Raw genomic sequence first — 20,152 nt, 5'->3', positions numbered from 1 at the left:
TCGCATGCCCGACATGAGACTTGCAAAGCAAGCGCTCTACTTGGAACTCCTTCGTGGCAAATGAGCCAAAGGTGAGCAGAGGAAACGTTACAAGGACACCCTCAAAGCCTCCCTGATAAAATGCAACATCCCCACTGACACCTGGGAGTCCCTGGCCAAAGACCGCCCTAAATGGAGGAAGTTTATCCGGGAGGGCGCTGAGCACCTCGAGTCTCGTCGCCGAGAGCATGCAGAAACCAAGCGCAGGCAGCAGAAGGAGCGTGCGGCAAACCTGTCCCACCCTCCCCTTCCCTCAACCACTGTCTGTCCCACCTGTGACAGGGATTGTAATTCCAGTATTGGACTGTTCAGCCACATAAGGACTCATGTTAAGAGTGGAAGCAGGTCTTCCTCGATCCCGAGGGACTACTGATGATGATATGGCCGAGATGCTCCCCTACATTTACTTGTGCTCCGGCCCATTCCCCATTCCCCATTCCTCGATCCGATTCCGGGAGTGGGAGCGGGAGGAAGGGGCGGCCTGTGGGGCATATTGTGGCCAAGGCGCTGGGCACGGAGACGAAGGCGACGGAGAAAGTTCCGCCTCGTGCTGAGCGTGAGGGATGAGAGAACGAAGCTCCTGCCTCATTATAAACACAATCATTTTACAGCGTTTTGTAGAATGATCGCCATCACTTGATGGCCGGCCATGTTGGGAAGGGAGCGCGGCCCGCCGGGCGGCCATGTTGGGAAGGGAGCGCGGCCCGCCGGCCGGCCATGTTGGGAAGGGAGCGCGGCCCGCCTGGCGGCCATGTTGGGAAGGGAATCCCAGCGCGTTGTGCGGAAATCTCGTGTGACAGTTTATTGCGCGGATCTCACGAGAGGTGCGCGTAGCTGGCGATGGAGTCGGGTGGCGGCCCGGGAGCGGGCCCGGGGCCGGGGGCAGGGACAGGGACAGGCCCAGGCCCAGGCCCAGGCCCAGGGGCAGCACCAGCACCAGGACCCGGCGGTCCCCCTGCCAAGCCCCGGGCCTTGCCCAAAGGCCGCGAGTTCTTCAGGAATCAGCGAAAGGATTCGGAGGTGAGACCCCGGGGAGTGAGGGGCCCCGGGAGTGAGGGGCCCCGGGGTGGGTGAGGGGTCCTGGGGAGTGAGGGGCCCCGGGAGTGAGGGGCCCCGGGGGGTGAGGGGCCCCGGGGGGAGAGGGGAGTGAGGGGCCCCGGGGGGGTGAGGGGAGAGAGGGCCCCGGGGGGTGAGGGGAGAGAGGGCCCAGGGGGGTGAGGGGAGAGAGGGGCCCCGGGAGGGTGAGGTGCCCTGGGGAGTGAGGGGCCCCGGGGAGGGTGAGGGGCCCCGGGGGGGAGAGGGGAGTGAGGGGCCCCGGGGGGTGAGGGGCCCCGGGGGGAGAGGGGAGTGAGGGGCCCCGGGGGGGTGAGGGGAGAGAGGGCCCCGGGGGGTGAGGGGAGAGAGGGCCCAGGGGGGTGAGGGGAGAGAGGGGCCCCGGGAGGGTGAGGTGCCCTGGGGAGTGAGGGGCCCCGGGGAGGGTGAGGGGCCCCGGGGGGGAGAGGGCCCCGGGGAGAGAGGGCCCCGGGGTGGGTGAGGGGCCCTATGGAGTGAGGGGCCCCGGGGGGGGAGAGGGGAGTGAGGGGCCCCGCGGGGAGAGGGGGTTGAGGTGCCCTGGGGGGTGAGGGGAGAGAGGGCCCTGGGGGGTGAGGGGAGAGAGGGCCCCGGGGGGTGAGGGGAGAGAGGGCCCCGGGGGGTGAGGGGAGAGGGGCCCCGGGGGGGAGAGGGGAGTGAGGGGCCCCGAGGGGAGTGAGGGGTTTCAGGGGGAGAGGGCCCCCGGGGAGTGAGGGGGCCCCGGGGGGGTGCGGGGAGAGAGGGGTGCGGAGAGAGAGGTGCCCGGGGGAGTGAGGGGCCCCGGGGGGTGAGGGGAGTGAGGGGCCCGAGGGGGTGAGGGGCCCAGGGGAGTGAGGGGTGAGGGGCCCCGGGGGGGGGGGGGGGAGACGGATGATCGGACCTTGTAGCGCAGTCATGTCCCTGTTATAAACATGTTTTGTGCTTTTTATTAACAAACGTTTTTACTGTTTCTGACCATTTATAGAGGGATGTGGGGCTGAGTGCCAGTGTGGAGAGGTGCCTGGAGACTAGGGAAAGACACAGGCTGCTCCTATTTCTTAAAAAAAAGTAGCAAAAGTGACCCAGAAATCTACAGATTGGTCAGAGGGAGGGAAGTGAGGGGGCAATGGGAACGAGTATTGTGCAGGTGAAGTGGGAGCGGGTGGGGAGCGCGCCGGGACCGGGTGGGTCATAATTGGGGGCGAGGATGGGACGGGATCAAGTGAGAGCCATGTACTGTCCCAGCCGGACACCCCATACCACCCACCATGTCCCATCTAAAAGAAGAAGACAGAGAAGCAAAAAGATAAGTCTTGGGAAGGGAAGCAACAGAGAAGCAGAAGAGTTCAAAGTTTAATGTGTCTAATTCCAATAGTGGAGATAAACAAATTAAAAATGTTAAAGTAAATGCGAAAGGTTGGAGTTGAGATTGCATTAATCCAAGAAGTCTGACGATATGTGATCCAAAAGGTCTTGCAGGAGTTGATGGACTGGACGTAGAAACATAGAAAATAGGTACAGGAGTAGGCCATTTGGCCCTTCGAGCCTGCACCACCATTCAATAAGATCATGGCTGATCATTCCCTCAGTACCCCTTTCCTGTTTTCTCTCCATACCCCTTTCCTGTTTTCTCTCCATACCCCTTGATCCCTTTAGCCGCAATGGCCATATCTAACTCCCTCTTGAATATATCCAATGAACTGGCCTCAACAACTCTCTGCGGTACATCGTTCGCATCACATGGTACAATAGGAGACATAATGATATAAATTGTTTACAATAGACTGTCAGCAGTAAAGGTGGTGATGTGGGAGTCTATATAAACTCCAGTATTGAAGGACAAGGGAGAGAATGTAAAAAAGGAAAGAGCTGACACAAATTCACTTTAGACAGAATGAATGGATGGTAACAGGTGAACGATTATTGGGAGTTCACCCAGGCCAGGGGTGAAGGCTTGATCTGGAACTGTGGATGACATTGCTTAACCGGGAGCCAATATAGGTCAGTGAACACAGGGGTAATGGGTGAGCGGGACTTGATGCGAGTTCGGACCCGGGCAGCCCAGTTTTGGATCACCTCTACTTTACGTAGGGTTGAATGTGGGAGGCCAGCCTGGAGTGCATTGGAATAGACAAGTCTGGAGGTAACAAAGGCAATAGTGAGGACTTCAGCAGTGGATAAGCTGAGGCAAGGGCGGAAACGGGCGATGTTACGGAGGTGGAAATAGGCGGTTTTAGTTATGCTGTGGATATGTGCTCGAAAATTCATTTCAGGGTCAAATATGACACCAAGTGTGGTTCAGCCTCAGATAGAAGTTGGGGAAAGGGATGGAGTCAGTGGCTAGGGAACGGAATTTGTGGCGGGGGCTCAAAACAATGGGTTCGGTCTTTTCAATATTCAATCTGATCTTGAACGGGAACTAGAGGGTGTTGCAGAGGTAAGTTGTGACGTTGTTCACGTTACTCGCAACATGGCTGTGTAAACCGAAGGTGAATAAATCTGGGGCTGTATAAAATGCATCTGAGGATTTTTAAGGAAATAAGGGAGGTAATTGCAGGATCTGTGGCACAATCACTGAATACTGGAGAGGTGTCTGGAGAAAGAAAAATCTTACTCTTCTAAAAAAGGTAGCAAAAGTGACCCAGGAAACTGCAGATCACTGAGTTTAATCATTGAGTATCACTTCCGCCCAATGTTCCCTTTAAGCTGTGCGGCCATGCAGTGCATGCGCGGAATTTTCAATAGCCCGTGAACCCGTTCAAGAGGTTGTGTGGGCCAAAAGGCAATTGAAGGAAACATTGCTTCCACCCCTCTGTATTCCATGTCTCGGGATAAAGCCAACATCCCATTTGCCTTCACGGTGACTTTTTGCACCTGTCCACTAGATTTTAATGATGGTATACTGGGCTGCCAAATCTCTCTGCTCCTCGACTGTCCTTTATTTATCACCATTTAGAAAATATCCCGATTTATCTTTCTTGCATCCAAACTGGATGGCCTCACACTTGTCCACATTGAACTGCATTTGCCATAGGTTTGCCAACTCACTTAATCTGTCTATGTTCAATTGCAACTTCCTGCTCCCAACTGTACTACTCTCTGTCCCATCCAACTTGATGTTATCTGCAAACTTGGAGATATAACTCTCCGTCCGAGTCACTGATAAATATGGTGAAGACCGGAGGCCCCAGTACAGATCCGTGGAAAGTACCACTTGTCAGATCCTCAGTAATGCCAACCCCGCTGTCTCATAAATCATGAGACAGACCCTTAAAAATCATAATTTGTCAAATCATCTCATCAACGTCCCCTGGCAGCTGCCTTTGATCCTGGGAATTATTTACTGTGCCTAATTCAGTAGTTTCTGCAAATTTGAACACCATTCCCAGCAGCCCTATATACAAATCATTATTATTTGGATTTCTAAAGTGTACGTGACTGACTTCATTGATTTTTTTTAAGGATAACTAAAGTGGCAGATAAGGGAGTGTCTGAATGTTATTAATAAGGATTTCCAGAAGGCATTCTATAAGGTTCCACACGGATTGTTAATTGAATGGTGGAATAGATTGAGGTCCTGAATGACTTCCTGTTCCTATATCCCAAGTGAATTCTGGGACACCAGTCTGAGAAACTAGTTTCCTTCCTTACCAGTTTTTAATCAATTGCTGTTCTTCCACAATTCCAGATGCCTTAATTTTCTCTTAGTCTCCTGTGTAGTATCTTGTCAAGGACCACCTTAATGTCCCTGTACAACAACAACGTGCATTTATACAGCACCTTTAACATGGTAAAATGTTCTTGGGTGCTACGAGGCATGTCTTAAGGAGCGTCTTAAGAAGGTAATGAGGGAGGAAGGTGGGGAGGTTTAGAGCGGGAGTTCCAGAGCTTGGGGCCCTGGCTGCCGATGGTGGAGCCATGGAAATCGGGGATGCGTTGGGCCAGAATTGGAGGAGTGCAGAGATCTCGGAGGGTTGTAGGGCTGGAGGGGGTTACAGAGATAGGTTGGGATTGAGGCTATGGAGGGATTAGAAAACAAGTTACTGACGATACCCACCGCATTACCCCCACTCCCCATATCTGTCACTTCCCCACGACTTTGTCTTGTCAGACCGACTGATGTGTATTTCCAACACTTTCTCTTCTACCTTTTTTGTTTCATAAAGATGAACTAGATTGTATTTGGAAGGTAGAGGAAATAAGATAAATGTACTGTGCAGCCGTTCGATGTGTGCACCAGTGACTGAGCTTCTGTTTGTGCTGGTATCATTGTCTTGAGTCTTACAGGCACCCGTTTGGAATAGTAAGTGTCATATAGCAGTGTAGTTATCATGTCATACAAGAGAAGTACTTTTAAAACTGTGTATATTGTACCCTCCAAAGAGCCTGATTTAAGTTCTTTTATTTTAATTTCTTAAACAAGCTTTTCATCAAATTTTCCTTTTCTGAAGTTGATAACTCAAAATTGTGATATTTTTTGTGCTAGATATTGCGTTGGGTTTTACATCAGAAGTCGGTCCTGTAAGTGAGCCGATGTCCCAGCAATCTGAATAATAGCTGACTCTCACGGTTCATAACAGAGGGCTCATACTCTCAATACTGGCGACTGAAATATAATACTTGCCACTACATGAATCATCTTCAGGGAAGGTAGACTGAATTAGCACTCGAGATGAAGCACAGACTTAGAACCATAATTAGTCTATTTACATAAGAACATAAGAACATGGAACAGGAGTAGGCCATCGAGCCCCTCGAGCCTGCTCCGCCATTCAACAAGATCATGGCTGATCTGGCCGTAGACTCAGCTCCACTTACCCGCCCGCTCCCCGTAACCCTTAATTCCCTTATTGGTTAAAAATCTATCTATCTGTGACTTGAATACATTTAATGAGCTAGCCTCAACTGCTTCCTTGGGCAGAGAATTCCACAGATTCACAACCCTCTGGGAGAAGAAATTCTTTCTCAACTCGGTTTTAAATTGGCTCCTCCGTATTTTGAGGCTGTGCCCCCTAGTTCTAGTCTCCCCGACCAGTGGAAACAACCTCGCCGCCTCTATCTTGTCTATCCCCTTCATTGTTTTAAATGTTTCTATAAGATCACCCCTCATCCTTCTGAACTCCAACGAGTAAAGACCCAGTCTACTCAATCTATCATCAAAAGGTAACCCCCTCATCTCCGGAATCAGCCGAGTGAATCGTCTCTCTACCTCCTCCAAAGCCAGTATATCCTTCCTTAAGTAAGGCGACCAAAACTGCACGCAGTACTCCAGGTGCAGCCTCACCAATACCCTGTACAGTTGCAGCAGGACCTCCCTGCTTTTGTACTCCATCCCTCTCGCAATGAAGGCCAACATTCCATTCGCCTTCCTGATTACCTGCTGCACCTGCAAACTAACTTTTTGGGATTCGTGCACAAGGACCCCCAGGTCCCTCTGCACCTCAGCATGTTGTAATTTCTCCCCATTCAAATAATATCCCCTTTTACTGTTTTTTTTTCCCAAGGTGGATGACCTCACACTTTCCGACATTGTATTCCATCTGCCAAACCTTAGCCCATTCGCTTAACCTATCTAAATCTCTTTGCAGCATCTCTGTGTCCTCTACACAACCCGCTTTCCCACTAATCTTTGTGTCATCTGCAAATTTTGTTACACTACACTCTGTCCCCTCTTCCAGGTCATCTATGTATATTGTAAACAGTTGTGGTCCCAGAACCGATCCCTGTGGCACACCACTAACCACCAATTTCCAACCCGAAAAGGACCCATTTATCCCGACTCTCTGCTTTCTGTTCGCCAACCAATTCTCTATCCATGCTAATACACTTCCTCTGACTCCGCATACCTCTATCTTCTGCAGTAACCTTTTGTGTGGCACCTTATCGAATGCCTTTTGGAAATCTAAATACACCACATCCATCGGTACACCTCTATCCACCATGCTCGTTATATCCTCAAAGAATTCCAGTAAATTAGTTAAACGTGATTTCCCCTTCATGAATCCATGTTGCGTCTGCTTGATTGCACTATTTCTATCTCGATGTCCCGCTATTTCTTCCTTAATGATAGTTTCAAGCATTTTCCCCACTACAGATGTTAAACTAACCGGCCTATAGTTACCTGCCTTTTGTCTGCCCCCTTTTTTAAACATAGGTGTTACATTAGCTGCTTTCCAATCCGCTGGTACCTCCCCAGAGTCCAGAGAATTTTGGTAGATTATAACGAATGCATCTGCTATAACTTCCGCCATCTCTTTTAATACCCTGGGATGCATTTCATCAGGACCAGGGGACTTGTCTACCTTGAGTCCCATTAGCCTGTCCAACACTACCCCCCCTAGTGATAGTGATTGTCTCAAGGTTCTGTGCTGGGGCCCCAGCTGTTTACACTGTACATTAATGATTTAGACGAGGGGATTAAATGTAGTGTCTCCAAATTTGCGGATGACACTAAGTTGGGTGGCAGTGTGAGCTGCAAGGAGGATTCTATGAGGCTGCAGAGCGACTTGGATAGGTTAGGTGAGTGGGCAAATGCATGGCAGATGAAGTATAATGTGGATAAATGTGAGGTTATCCACTTTGGTGGTAAAAACAGAGAGACAGACTATTATCTGAATGGTGACAGATTAGGAAAAGGAGAGGTGCAACGAGACCTGGGTGTCATGGTACATCAGTCATTGAAGGTTGGCATGCAGGTACAGCAGGCAGTTAAGAAAGCAAATGGCATGTTGGCCTTCATAGCGAGGGGATTTGAGTACAAGGGCAGGGAGGTGTTGCTACAATTGTACAGGGCCTTGGTGAGGCCACACCTGGAGTATTGTGTACAGTTTTGGTCTCCTAACCTGAGGAAGGACATTCTTGCTATTGAGGGAGTGCAGCGAAGGTTCACCAGACTGATTCCCGGGATGGCGGGACTGACCTATCAAGAAAGACTGGATCAACTGGGCTTGTATTCACTGGAGTTCAGAAGAATGAGAGGGGACCTCATAGAAACGTTTAAAATTCTGACGGGGTTAGACAGGTTAGATGCAGGAAGAATGTTCCCAATGTTGGGGAAGTCCAGAACCGGGACACAGTCTAAGGATAAGGGGGAAGCCATTTAGGACTGAGATGAGGAGGAATTTCTTCACCCAGAGAGTGGTGAACCTGTGGAATTCTCTACCACAGAAAGTTGTTGAGGCCAATTCACTAAATATATTCAAAAAGGAGTTAGATGAAGTCCTTACTACTAGGGGAATCAAGGGGTATGGTGAGAAAGCAGGAATGGGGTACTGAAGTTGCATGTTCAGCCATGAACTCATTGAATGGCGGTGCAGGCTCGAAGGGCCGAATGGCCTACTCCTACACCTATTTTCTATGTTTCTAAGGTCCTCCCTTCCCACATTCCTATGACCAGCAATTTTTGGCATGGTTTTTGTGTCTTCCACTGTGAAACAAAATAATTGTTTAAAGTCTCAGCCATTTCCACATTTCCCATTATTAAATCCCCCTTCTCATCTTCTAAGGGACCAACATTTACTTTAGTCACTCTTTTCCGTTTTATATATCTGTAAAAGCTTTTACTGTCTGTTTTTATGTTTTGCGCAAGTTTACCCTCGTAATCTATCTTTCCTTTCTTTATTGCTTTTTTAGTCATTCTTTGCTGTTGTTTAAAATTTTACCAATCTTCTAGTTTCCCACTAACCTTGGCCACCTTATACGCATTGGTCTTTGATTTGATACTCTCCTTTCTTTCCTTGGTTATCCACTGCTGGTTATCCCTTCTCTTAACACCCTTCTTTTTCACTGGAATATATTTTTGTTGCGCACTATGAAAGAGCTCCTTAAAAGTCCTCCACTGTTCCTCAATTGTGCCACCGTTTAGTCTGTGTTTCCAGTCCAGTTTAGCCAACTCTGCCCTCATCCCACTGTAGTCCCCTTTGTTTAAGCATAGTACGCTCGTTTGAGACACAACTTCCTCACCCTCAATCTGTATTACAAATTCCACCATACTGTGATCACTCATTCCAAGAGGATCTTTTACTAGGAGAGCGTTTATTTTTCCTGTCTCATTACACAGGACCAGATCTAAGATAGCTTGCTCCCTTGTAGGTTCTGTAACATACTGTTCTAAAAAAACGATACCGTATGCATTCTATGAATTCCTCCTCCAGGCTACCCCTTGCGATTTGATTTGACCAATCGATATGTAGGTTCAAATCCCCCATGATTACTGCCGTTCCTTTTTCACATGCCTCCATTATTCCCTTGATTATTGCCCGCCCCACCGTGAAGTTATTATTTGGGGGCCTACAAACTACGCCCACCAGTGACTTTTTCCCCTTACTATCTCTAATCTCCACCCACAATGATTCAACATTTTCTTCATTAGAGCCAATATCGTCTCTCACAACTGCCCTGATATCATCCTTTATTAACAGAGCTACCCCACCTCCTTTCCCTTCTTGTCTATCTTCCTGAATCGTCAGATACCCCTGTATGTTTAATTCCCAGTCTTGGCCACCCTGCAACCATGTTTCTGTAATGGCCACCAAATCATACCCATTTGTAATGATTTGTGCCGTCAACTCATTTACTTTATTTCGAATGCTGCGTGCGTTTAGGTAGAGTGTTTTAATCCTAGTTTTTAAACCATGATTTTTAGTTTTGACCCCTCCTGCAGCCCCTTTATATTCAGTGGCCCTTTTTGTTTTTTGTCTTGGGTTTCTCTGCCCTCCACTTTTACTCATCATCTTTCTGTCTTTTGCTTTTGTCTCCTTTTTGTTTCCCTCTGTCTCCCTGCATTGGTTCCCATCCCCCTGCCATATCAGTTTAACTCCTCCCCAACAGCAGTAGAAAACACTCCCTCTGGGACATTAGTTCCGGTCCTGCCCAGGTGCAGACCGTCCGGTTTGTACTGGTCCCACCTCCCCCAGAACCGGTTCCAATGCCCCAGGAATTTGAATCCCTCCCTCCTGCACCACTGCTCAAGCCACATATTCATCTGCGCTATCCTGCGATTCCTACTCTGACTAGCACGTGGCACTGGTAGCAATCCCGAGATTATTACTTTTGAGGTCCTACTTTTTAATTTAGCTCCTAGCTCCTTAAATTCGTCTCGTAGGACCTCATCCCTTTTTTTACCTATGTCGTTGGTACCAATGTGCACCACGACAACTGGCTATAATCCTGTACATAAAATACAGGAATGGATAGTATGGAATTGGAGACGGTGAGAATATCGACTTCCTGCACTCTCGGGGAACTGCTGTCAATTGAGCATCTGCATGATACCACAGCTCGGCTCAGCACAGATTGGGCTTTGAACTTGGAACATAGAAACATAGAAAATAGGTGCAGGAGTAGGCTATTCGGCCCTTCGCGCCTGCACCGCCATTCATGGCTGATTATTTTTGCAACTTCAGTACCCCATTCCTGCTTTCTCTCCATAACCTTTGATCCTTTAGCCATAAGGGCCACATCTAGCTCCCTTTTGAATATATCTAACGAACTGGCCTCCACAACTTTCTGTGGTAGAGAATTCCACAGGTTCAAAACTCTGAGTGAAGAAGTTTCTCCTCATCTCGGTCCTAAATGGCTTACCCCTTATCCTTAGACTGTGACCCCTGGTTCTGGACTTCTCCAACATCGGGAACATTCTTCCTGCAGCTGAGCTGTCCAATCCTGTCAGAATTTTATATGTTTCTATGAGATCCCCTCTCATTGTTCTAAATTCCAGTGAATACAGGCCCAGTCAATGCAGTCTTTCTTCCTATGTCAGTCCTGCCATTCTGGGAATCAGTCTGGTGAACCTTCGCTGCACTCCCTCAATACCAAGAATGTCCTTCCTCAGATTAGGAGACCAAAACTGTACACAATATTCCAGGTGAGGCCTCACCAAGGCCCTGTACAAATGCAGTAAGACCTCCCTGCTCCTATACTCATCCTTTTGCTATGAACCTATGGCCTGAATGGATTGGCTCCGTGCTTGGCAGAGCATGTAACCATTGCATGGTTTCTGTTGATGACTAATCCCATTGCCCAATGATCCCAGTCATCATTTCAAGCCACGTTTATAAGAATTGGTTGTCTTGTCTGTACAGAGCTGCTCTGTTTTACACACTATTCTGGGAGACACCAAGCTCAACATCATTATTTTGTTTCCAAGTCCTGCTCAGTCTCTTGTCTTCGCCCTCTTGCCTTGGTGTTGTAGGCACGACCCCCTATTAATCACTGGTTTAGGAACATTGGCTGCTTCCGTGCTCCCCCCCCCCCCCCCCCCCCCCCGGGCCAATGGTCTTGTGTCTGCCGTTATTCCTACAGCTTTAGTTCTGTTGTTGAATTTCAGCAGCGTACAATATCTCTGCTGACTTTTTGTCCCTTCTGTGTGATATTTCATCACATTTTTTGATTTATTTCTCTCCATCCACAGGGGTTCTCTGAGTCGCCTGACCTGGAGTTTGAATATTCCGATACCGATAAATGGGCGGCAGAACTTTCAGGTAAGAACAGGAAATGAAGATTGAAAAAGTAATGATGTGGAACGTCTGAGTGTGGAATAGGAACGGATGAATATGCATGATGTTGAGCAGGACACCCAGCCCGGAGTCGGGGGGACGGGACGGACGTTTTTCTAGTGCTGTTGGGGAGGGTTTAAACTAATTTGGCTGGCGGGATGGGCACCAGGATGTAGCATTAGAAAGGGGAAATAAATTGCACAAAGGATTAGGAGAGACAGATAGCACTAGAGTAAGAAATAGCATGGTATTAGCTGGGATCAGACTAAGAGAGAATACAAGAAGGTGTAAGATAGGTAAACACAAAACGTGTGAACAAGGTTGGTGAGCTGCAAGCGCAGATAGCCACATGGGAATATGTTGTGGCAATAACTGAGACTGGGCTCAAAGAGGGCAGAAGTGGGTTTTAAATATTCCTGGGTATATGGGGTTCAGGAAAGAAAGGAAATGGGGTGGCAGTATTGGTTAAGGAGATTATTTTAGTGCTGGAGAGAGAGGATGTCCCGGAGGGGTCAAGGACAGAATCTATTGGGTTCGAGTTAAGAAACAATAGAGGTGCTATTACATTACTAGGTGCCATCATCATCATCATAGGCGGTCCCTCGAAGCGAGGATGACTTGCTTCCACGCAAAAAAGGGATGAGTTCACAGGTGTTTCAATGAAGGACCCTGAACTACATTCTGAAGGGTGGAAGATGCCTGTGTGTGGATTTTTTTAACGTGGGGTGACCGTTGCACACCAGCCACCACATGGGCTTGACAGATCGAGGTCTTGGTCCAGTGGCAAGGGTTACCCAAGACAACTGGAGACCAGCTCTGCTGCATGGACCAAGTGCGCACACATATCGCAGTGAGGGCTGGCCCGTGCTGCCCCTGGGCCCTCGCCTCTTCTGGGCCCCGGTCACTTCCTTCTACAAACTCTTGCTCCTTCGCCCCTCCTGCTGTACCGGCCCGCACTGCAATCAGCGACCTGACATTGCAGCTGTCGCCCTCCTGTAGTGGTATGAAGAGGATTTACCGTGATTGAAAGGCTGCGTCAGAGGGAGCAGCGTGTGGTGGCATACCACTGCAGGGCATTATTGGGTGTATGCTACAGGCCACTAACTAGTGGGAAAGATATAGAGGAGCAAATTAGCAGGGAAATTAGAGCGGTGCAAGAGCTATAGAGTAGTGATAATGGGGGACTTCAATTATCCCAATATAGTCTGGGCTAGTAATAGTGTAAAGGCCAGAGAAACATAGAAAATAGGTGCAGGAGCAGGCCATTCGGCCCTTCGAGCCTGCACCACCATTTAATAAGATCATGGCTGATCACTCCCTCAGTATCCCTTTCCTGCCTTCTCTCCAAACCCCTTGATTCCTTTAGCCGTAAGGGCCATATCTAACTCCCTCTTGAATATATCCAATGAACTGGCCTCAACAACTCTCTCTGGCAGGGAATTCTACAGGTTAACAACTCTCTGAGTGAAGAAGTTTCTCCTCATCTCAGTCCTAAATGGCTTACCCCGTTTCCTTAGACAATGTTCCCTGGTTCTGGACATTCCCAACATCGGGAACATTCTTCCTGCATCTAACCTGTCCAGTCTCGTCAGAATTTTATATGTTTCTATGAGATCCCCTCACATCCTTCTAAACTCTAGTGAATACAAGCCCAGTCGATCCAGTCTCTACTCCTGTGTCAGTCCTGCTATCCCGGGAATCACTCTGGTGAACCTTCGCTGCACTCCCTCAATAGCAAGAATGTCCTTCCTCAGATTAGGAGACCAAAACTGCACACACTATTCCAGGTGAGGCCTCACACGGCCCTGTACAACTGCAGTAAGACCTCCCTGCTCCTATACTCAAAACCCCTAGCTATGAAGGCCAACATACCATTTGCCTTCTTCACCGCCTGTTGTACCTGCATGCCAGCTTTCAATGACTGATGTACCATGACACCCAGGTCTCGTTGCACCTCCCCTTTTCCTAATCTGCCATTCAGATAATGTGCCCTCGTGTTTTTGCCCCCAAAGTGGGTAACCTCACATTTATCCACATTATACTGCATCTGCCACGCGTTTGCCCACTCACCTAACCTGTCCAAGTCACCCTGCAGCCTCTTAGCATCCTCCTCACAGCTCACACCACCACCCAGCTTAGTGTCATCTGCAAACTTGGAGATATTGCTCTCAATTCCCTCATCCAAATCATTAATGTATATTGTAAATAGCTGGGGTCCCAGCTCTGAGCCCTGCGGCACCCCACTAGTCACTGCCTACCATTCTGAAAAGGACCCGTTTATCCCGACTCTCTGCTTCCTGTCTGCCATCCAGTTCTCTATCTGCGTCAGTACATTACCCCCAATACCATGTGCTTTAATTTTGCACACCAATCTCTTGTGTGGAACCTTGTCAAAAACCTTTTGAAAGTCTAAATACACCACATCCACTGGTTCTCCCTTGTCCACTCTAATAGTTACATCCTCAAAAAATTCGAGAAGATTTGTCAAGCAGGATTTCCCTTTCATAAATTCATGCTGACTTGGACCGATCCCATCACTGCTTTCCAAATGTGCTGCTATTTCATCTTTAATAATTGATTCCAACAGTTTCCCCAGTACTGATGTCAGGTTAATCGGTCTATAATTACCCGCCTTCTCTCTCCCTCCCTTCTTAAAAAGTGGTGTTACATTAGCTACCCTCCAGTCCATAGGAACCGATCCAGAGTCGATAGACTGTTGGAAAATGATCACCAATGCATTCACTATTTCTAGGGCCATTTCCTTATGTACTCTGGGATGCAGACTATCAGGCCCCGGGGATTTATTGGCCTTCAATCCCATCAATTTCCCTAACACAATTTCCCACTTAATAAGGATTTCCTTCAGTTCCTCCTTCTCACTAGACCCTCAGTCCCTTAGTATTTCCGGAAGGTTATTTGTGTCTTCCTTCGTGAAGACAGAATCGAAGTATTTGTTTAACTGGCCCGCCATTTCTTTGTTTCCCATTATAAATTGACCTGAATCTGACTGCAAGGGACCTATGTTTGTCTTCACTAATCTTTTTCTCTTCACATATCTATAAGACGCTTTTGCAGTCAGTTTTTATGTTCCCAGCAAGCTTCCTCTCATACTCTATTTTCCCCCTCCTAATTAAACCCTGTCCTCCTCTGCTGAATTCTAAATTTCTCCCAGTCCTCCGGTTTGCTGCTTTTTCTGGCCAATTTATATGCCTCTTGGATATAACACTATCCTTAATTTCCCTTGTTAGCCACAGTTGAGCCACCTTCCCCGTTTTATTTTTACTCCAGACAGGGATGTCCAATTGTTGAAGTTCATCCATGTGATCTTTAAATGTTTGCCATTGCCTATCCACCACCAACCCTTTAAGTAGCTTTTGCCAGTCTACTCTAGCCAATTCACGTCTCATACCATCGAAGTTACTTTTCCTTAAGTTCAGGACCCTAGTCTCTGACTTAACCGTGTCACTCTCCATCTTAATAAAGAATTCTACCATATTATGGTCACTCTTCCCCAAGGGGCCTCGCACAACAAGATTGCTAATTAGTCCTTTCTCATTACACATCACCCAGTTTAGGATGGCCCTCTAGTTGGCTCCTCGACATATTGGTCTCGAAAACCATCCCTAATACACTCCAGGAAATCCTCCTCCACCGCTTTGCTACCAGTTTGGTTAGCCTAATCAATATGTAGATTAAAGTCACCCATGATAACTGCTGTACCTTTATTGCACACATCCCTAATAGGGGGATGAAGTCCTGAAATGTGTTCAGGAGAACTTTCTTGATCTGTACAATGCCTCCACTGAGGAAGGCGGCATTGCTGGATCTGGTGCTGGGGAATGAGATGCGTCAGTCGGGGAACATTTAGGGAACAGTGATCATAGCATCATAAGGTTTAGATTAGCTATGGAAAAGGGCAGGGAGTAATCTCGAGTAAAATATATTGAGGAAGGTCCAGGTAAATTGGGATCTAAGATTGGCAGGCAAAATTTTAATCGCACGATGGGCTGCCTTTACAGAGGGTATGGTTCGGATACAGTCGAGGTACGTTCCCTCTGGGGGGGGGAAGGTGGGGCAAGTAAAGCCGGTGCTCCCTGGATGATGAAAGAGATAGAGTAAGATAAAACAGAAACAGAGCGTGTCTGATGGATGTCGGGTTGAGAATACAAGTGAGAAACAGGATGAATATAAAAGTTGAAAGGGGAAATGAAAAAAAAAATAATGAGGGACAAAGAGAGAGTATGAGAATAGATTGTCAGCTAACATAAAGGGGAATTCAAAAGTCTTCTGTAGGCATTTAAATAATACGAGGAAGGGTGGGGCCAATTAGGGACCACAAAGGAGACCTACGCATGGAGGCAGAGGGCAGGGCCGAGGTACTAAAGGAATACTTTGCATCTGTCTTTACCAGTGAAGATGCTGCCAAAGTCATAGTGAAAGTGGAGGTAGTGGAGATACAGGTTGAGATAAAAGTTCATAAAGGGAGTTACTAGAAAGGCTGTCTGTACCTCAAGTCGATGAATCACCAGGACCGGATGGGATGCATCCCAGGATGCTGAGGGAAATAAAGGTGAAAATTGTGGAGGTACTGGCCATAATCTTCTAATCCTCCTTAGATACAGGGAGTGGTGCCAGAGGGCTAGAGAATTACAAATGTTACACATTTGTTCAAGAAGGATGCAAAAATAAACCCAGCAACTACAGGCCGGTCAGTTTAACTTCGGTTACGATAATCAGGGATAAAGTTAACAGTCACTTGGACAAGTGTGGATTAATTAAGGAAAGCCAGCATGGATTTATTAAAGACAAATCGTGTTTAACTAATTGAGTTTTTTGATGAGGCAACAGAGAGGGTTGATGAGGGCAATGCGGTTGATGTGTACATGGATTTCCAAAAGGTGTTTGACAAAGTGCCACATAATAGGCTTGCAGCAAAGTTGAAGCCCATGGAATAAAAGGGACAGTGGCAGCATGGATACGGAATTGTCTCAGTGACAGGGAACAGAGAGTAGTGGGGAATGGTTGTTTCTCGGACTGGAGAAAGGTATACAATGGTGTTCCCCAGGGTCGGTACTGGGACCACTGCTTTTCTTGATGTATATTAATGACTTGGACTTGGGTGTACAGAGCACAATTTCAAAATTTGCAGATGACACAAAACTTGGAAGTATAGTGAACAGTGAGGAGGATAGGACAGGCTGGTGCAATGGGCGGACACGTAGCAGATGAAATTTAACGCAGCAAAGTTCAAAATTTTGGTAGGAAGAATGAGGTGAAGCAATATAAACTAAAGGGTACAATTCTAAAGGGGGTGCATGAACAGAGAGACCTGGGTTATATGTGCACAAATCGTTGAAGGTGGCAGGGCAGGTTGAGAAAGCGGTTAAAAAAGCTTACGCGATCCTGGGCTTCATAAACAGAGGCCTAGAGTACAATAGCAAGGAGGTTATGATGAACCTGTATAAACCACTGGTTCGGCCTCAATTGGAGTATTGTGTCCAATTCTGGGCACTGTACTTTAGGAAGGATATGAAGGCCTTAGAGAGGGTGCAGAAAAGATTTACGAGAATAATTCCAGGGATGAAGGACTTCAGTGACGTGGATAGACTGGAGAAGCTGGGGCTGTTCTCCTTGGAGCAGAGAAGTTTGAGAGGAGATTTGATCGAGGTGTTCAAAATCATGAGGGAGCGAGACAGAGTAGATATAGAGATACTGTTCCCATTGGTGGAAGGGTCGAGAATCAGAGAACAGAGATTTAAGGTGATTGCCAAAAGAACCAAAGGCGATATGAGGGTAAACTTTTTTACGCAGCAAGTGGTTAGGATCTGGAATGCACGACATCGCTCACCACACATCATGTCTCATATACTGGATCCCAAAATGTTATTTTCTAAAAGAAATCCAGCTAATTCACTCTGGGCAAGAGAAGGTTGAGGTGATATGACTGCTGTTTTTAGGATTCTAAAGGATTAGACAGTGTCGACCATGACGAGCTGTTTCACCTTGTCCAGAATAGTAGTAGAGGCCAGCGCTTGAAGGGGGTAAGTTATAAATTAAACTGCAGAATCAGTGAATCTATGGAACATGTTCCCTAGGCGGACGGTAGGAGCAGTTGTTTCATTCAAATGTAAATTACGTAGGATATACGGAACAGAAACAGGCCATTCGGCCCAACCAGTCCATGCCGGCGTTTATGCTGCGCTCGAACCTCCTCATCTAAACCTAACAGCATAACCTCCCCTTAAATGCATCTATACTATTTGCTTCAACCACTCCTTGTGATACTGAGTTCCACATTCTCACCACTCTTTGAATAAAAATTTTTCTGAATTCCCTATTCGATTTCTTGGTGACTGCCTTATATCGATGGCCTCTAGTTATGCTCTTCCCCACAGTGGAAACATTCTCTTTCTATCCACTCTATCAAGTCTAACTCATTGATATATATCAAAAAAAGCAAGGGACCTAGTACTAAGCCCTGCAGAGCCCCACTGGAAACAGCAGTACAAGGTACTCTCTAAGTGGTCTAACCAAAGTTTGATACAAGTTTAGCATAGCTTCCCTACTTTTCAATTCTATACCTCTAGAAATAAACCCTAGCGTTTGGTTTGTTTTTTTATGATCTTGCTAACCTGTGTCCCAACTTTTAGTAATTTGTGTACACAGATGGGTGTTTTTGTGACTGGAAGGCTGTTTCCAGTGGGGTTCCACAGGGCTCAGTACTAACTAGGTCCCTTGCTTTTTGCGGTATACGCCAATGATTTAGACTTGAATGTAGGGGTATGATTAAGAAGTTTGCAGATGTGTCGTTGATAATGAAGAAGAAAGCTACGGACTGCAGGAAGATATCAATGAACTGGTCAGGTGGGCAGAATAGTGGCCAATGGAATTCAATCCTGAGAAGTGTGAGGTAATGCATTTGGGGAGGGTTAACAAGGCAAGGGAATACACATTAAATGATCGGAATTAAAGGGAATAAAGGGACCTTGGAGTGCATGTCCGCAGATCCCTGAAGGTAGCAAACCAGGTAGATAAGGTGGTTAAGAAGGCATACAGAATACTTGCCTTTATTAGCCGAGGCATAGAATACAAGAGCAGGGAGGTTATGCTTGAACTGTATAAAACACTGGTTAGGCCGCAGCTGGAGTACTGCGTGCAGTTCTGGTCACCACATTGCAGGAAAGATGTGATTATACTAGAGAGGGTACAGAGGAGATTTACGTTGCCTGGACTGGAGAATTTTAGCTATGAGGAAAGATTGGATAAGCTGGGTTTATTTTCTTTGGAACAGAGGAGGCTTAGGGGAGACTTTATTGAGCTGTATAAAATTGTGAGGGGCATAGATAGAGTGGATAGGAAGGACCTATTTCCCTTAGCAGAGGGTCAACAACCAGGGGACATAGATTTAAAGTAATTGGGGGAAGGTTTAGAGGAGACAGGAGGGGAAATGACTTCACCCAGAGGGTGGTGGGGGTCTGGAACTCACTGCCTGAAAGGGTGGTAGAGGCAGAAACCCTCACCACATTTAAAAAGTACTTGGATGGGCACTTGAAGTGCCGTAACCTACAGGGCTACGGACCTAGAGCTGCAAAGTGGGTTTGAGACTGGACAGCTCTTTGTCGGCCGGCGCGGACACGATGGGCTGAAAGGCCTCCTTCCATGCTGTAAATTTCTATGATTCTATGATCCCTTTGTTCTTGTACCACACCTATACTTGCACCCTCCAAGTAATGTGACCTCCCTATTCTTCCTATCAAAATATTATAACTCACATTTATCTGTATTGAACTTCATTTGCCAATTATATGCCCATTCTGCAAGCTTATTAATGTCCTGTAATTTGCTGCAGTCCTCCTCAGTATTGACTATCCAGCAATTTGGTGTCATCCGCAAATTTAGAAATTGTTTTTGATTCCAAAGTCTAAATTGTGAACAACCGTGGTCCCAGCACTGATCCTTGTGGAACACCACTACCCACCTTCTGCCCCTGTGAATAGCTACGCTTTACCCCTAATCTCAGCTTTGTGTTGTGAAACCAGCTCGCTATCCATTCTGCTACTTGTCCCCTGACTCCGCATTCTCTGACCTTGTTCATCAGTTTATTATGGGCTACCTTATCGAAGGCCTTTTGAAAATCTAAATAAATTACATCTACTGCATTACCAATGTCTACTTTCTTCAAAAAATTCAATGAGGTTGGTCAAGCAAGATCATGCTGACGATTCATTATATTTTTTGGTTCTAGATGTTCTATTTTCTCCATTAATAGGGAGTCTATCATTTTTCCTACCATTGTTGTTAAGCTGACTGGTCTATATTTCCCTGGCCATGTTCTGTCCACTTTGTTAAATATAGGTATTACGTTAGCTATGCGCCAGTCTCCTTGCACTACACCTTTATCAAACGACTGATTAAAAATGTGTAGTAATGCCTCTGCTATCTTCCCTAGATTCTTTTAAAATGCATGGATGCAATCCACCAGGACCAGGAGTTTATCCTTTGAGTTTGATTAGTTTATTTTTAAAAACCCTCTTTATTTAAATGCACTTATCTCATTACTGCTCACA

The 20,152-nt window shown here is 47.0% G+C and overlaps 1 protein-coding gene across 2 annotated transcripts in view; it reads left to right on the top strand.

Annotated features, from left to right (window-relative positions):
- The first annotated feature begins 852 nt into the window (after positions 1 to 852).
- Positions 853 to 20,152, top strand: part of strip1 (striatin interacting protein 1) — a 118,037-nt gene continuing 98,737 nt past the window's right edge. The window contains exons 1-2 of one of the 2 annotated variants that reach the window (XR_011587499.1): positions 853 to 1,059; positions 11,501 to 11,570. Coding sequence is in view for 1 of the 2 variants with exons in the window: in XM_070859291.1 (XP_070715392.1) it covers positions 880 to 1,059; positions 11,501 to 11,570 (250 nt within the window). In the remaining variant the exon portion in view is untranslated. The remainder of the gene's footprint in view (positions 1,060 to 11,500; positions 11,571 to 20,152) is intronic. The other variant, XM_070859291.1, reaches the window with a different exon arrangement.

Source organism: Pristiophorus japonicus, chromosome 17 (assembly GCF_044704955.1).
Source record: "Pristiophorus japonicus isolate sPriJap1 chromosome 17, sPriJap1.hap1, whole genome shotgun sequence".
Lineage (NCBI taxonomy): Eukaryota > Metazoa > Chordata > Chondrichthyes > Pristiophoridae > Pristiophorus > Pristiophorus japonicus.
The sequence above is the reverse complement of the archived record's forward strand: the minus strand, read 5'-3'. Positions and strand labels throughout refer to the sequence as shown.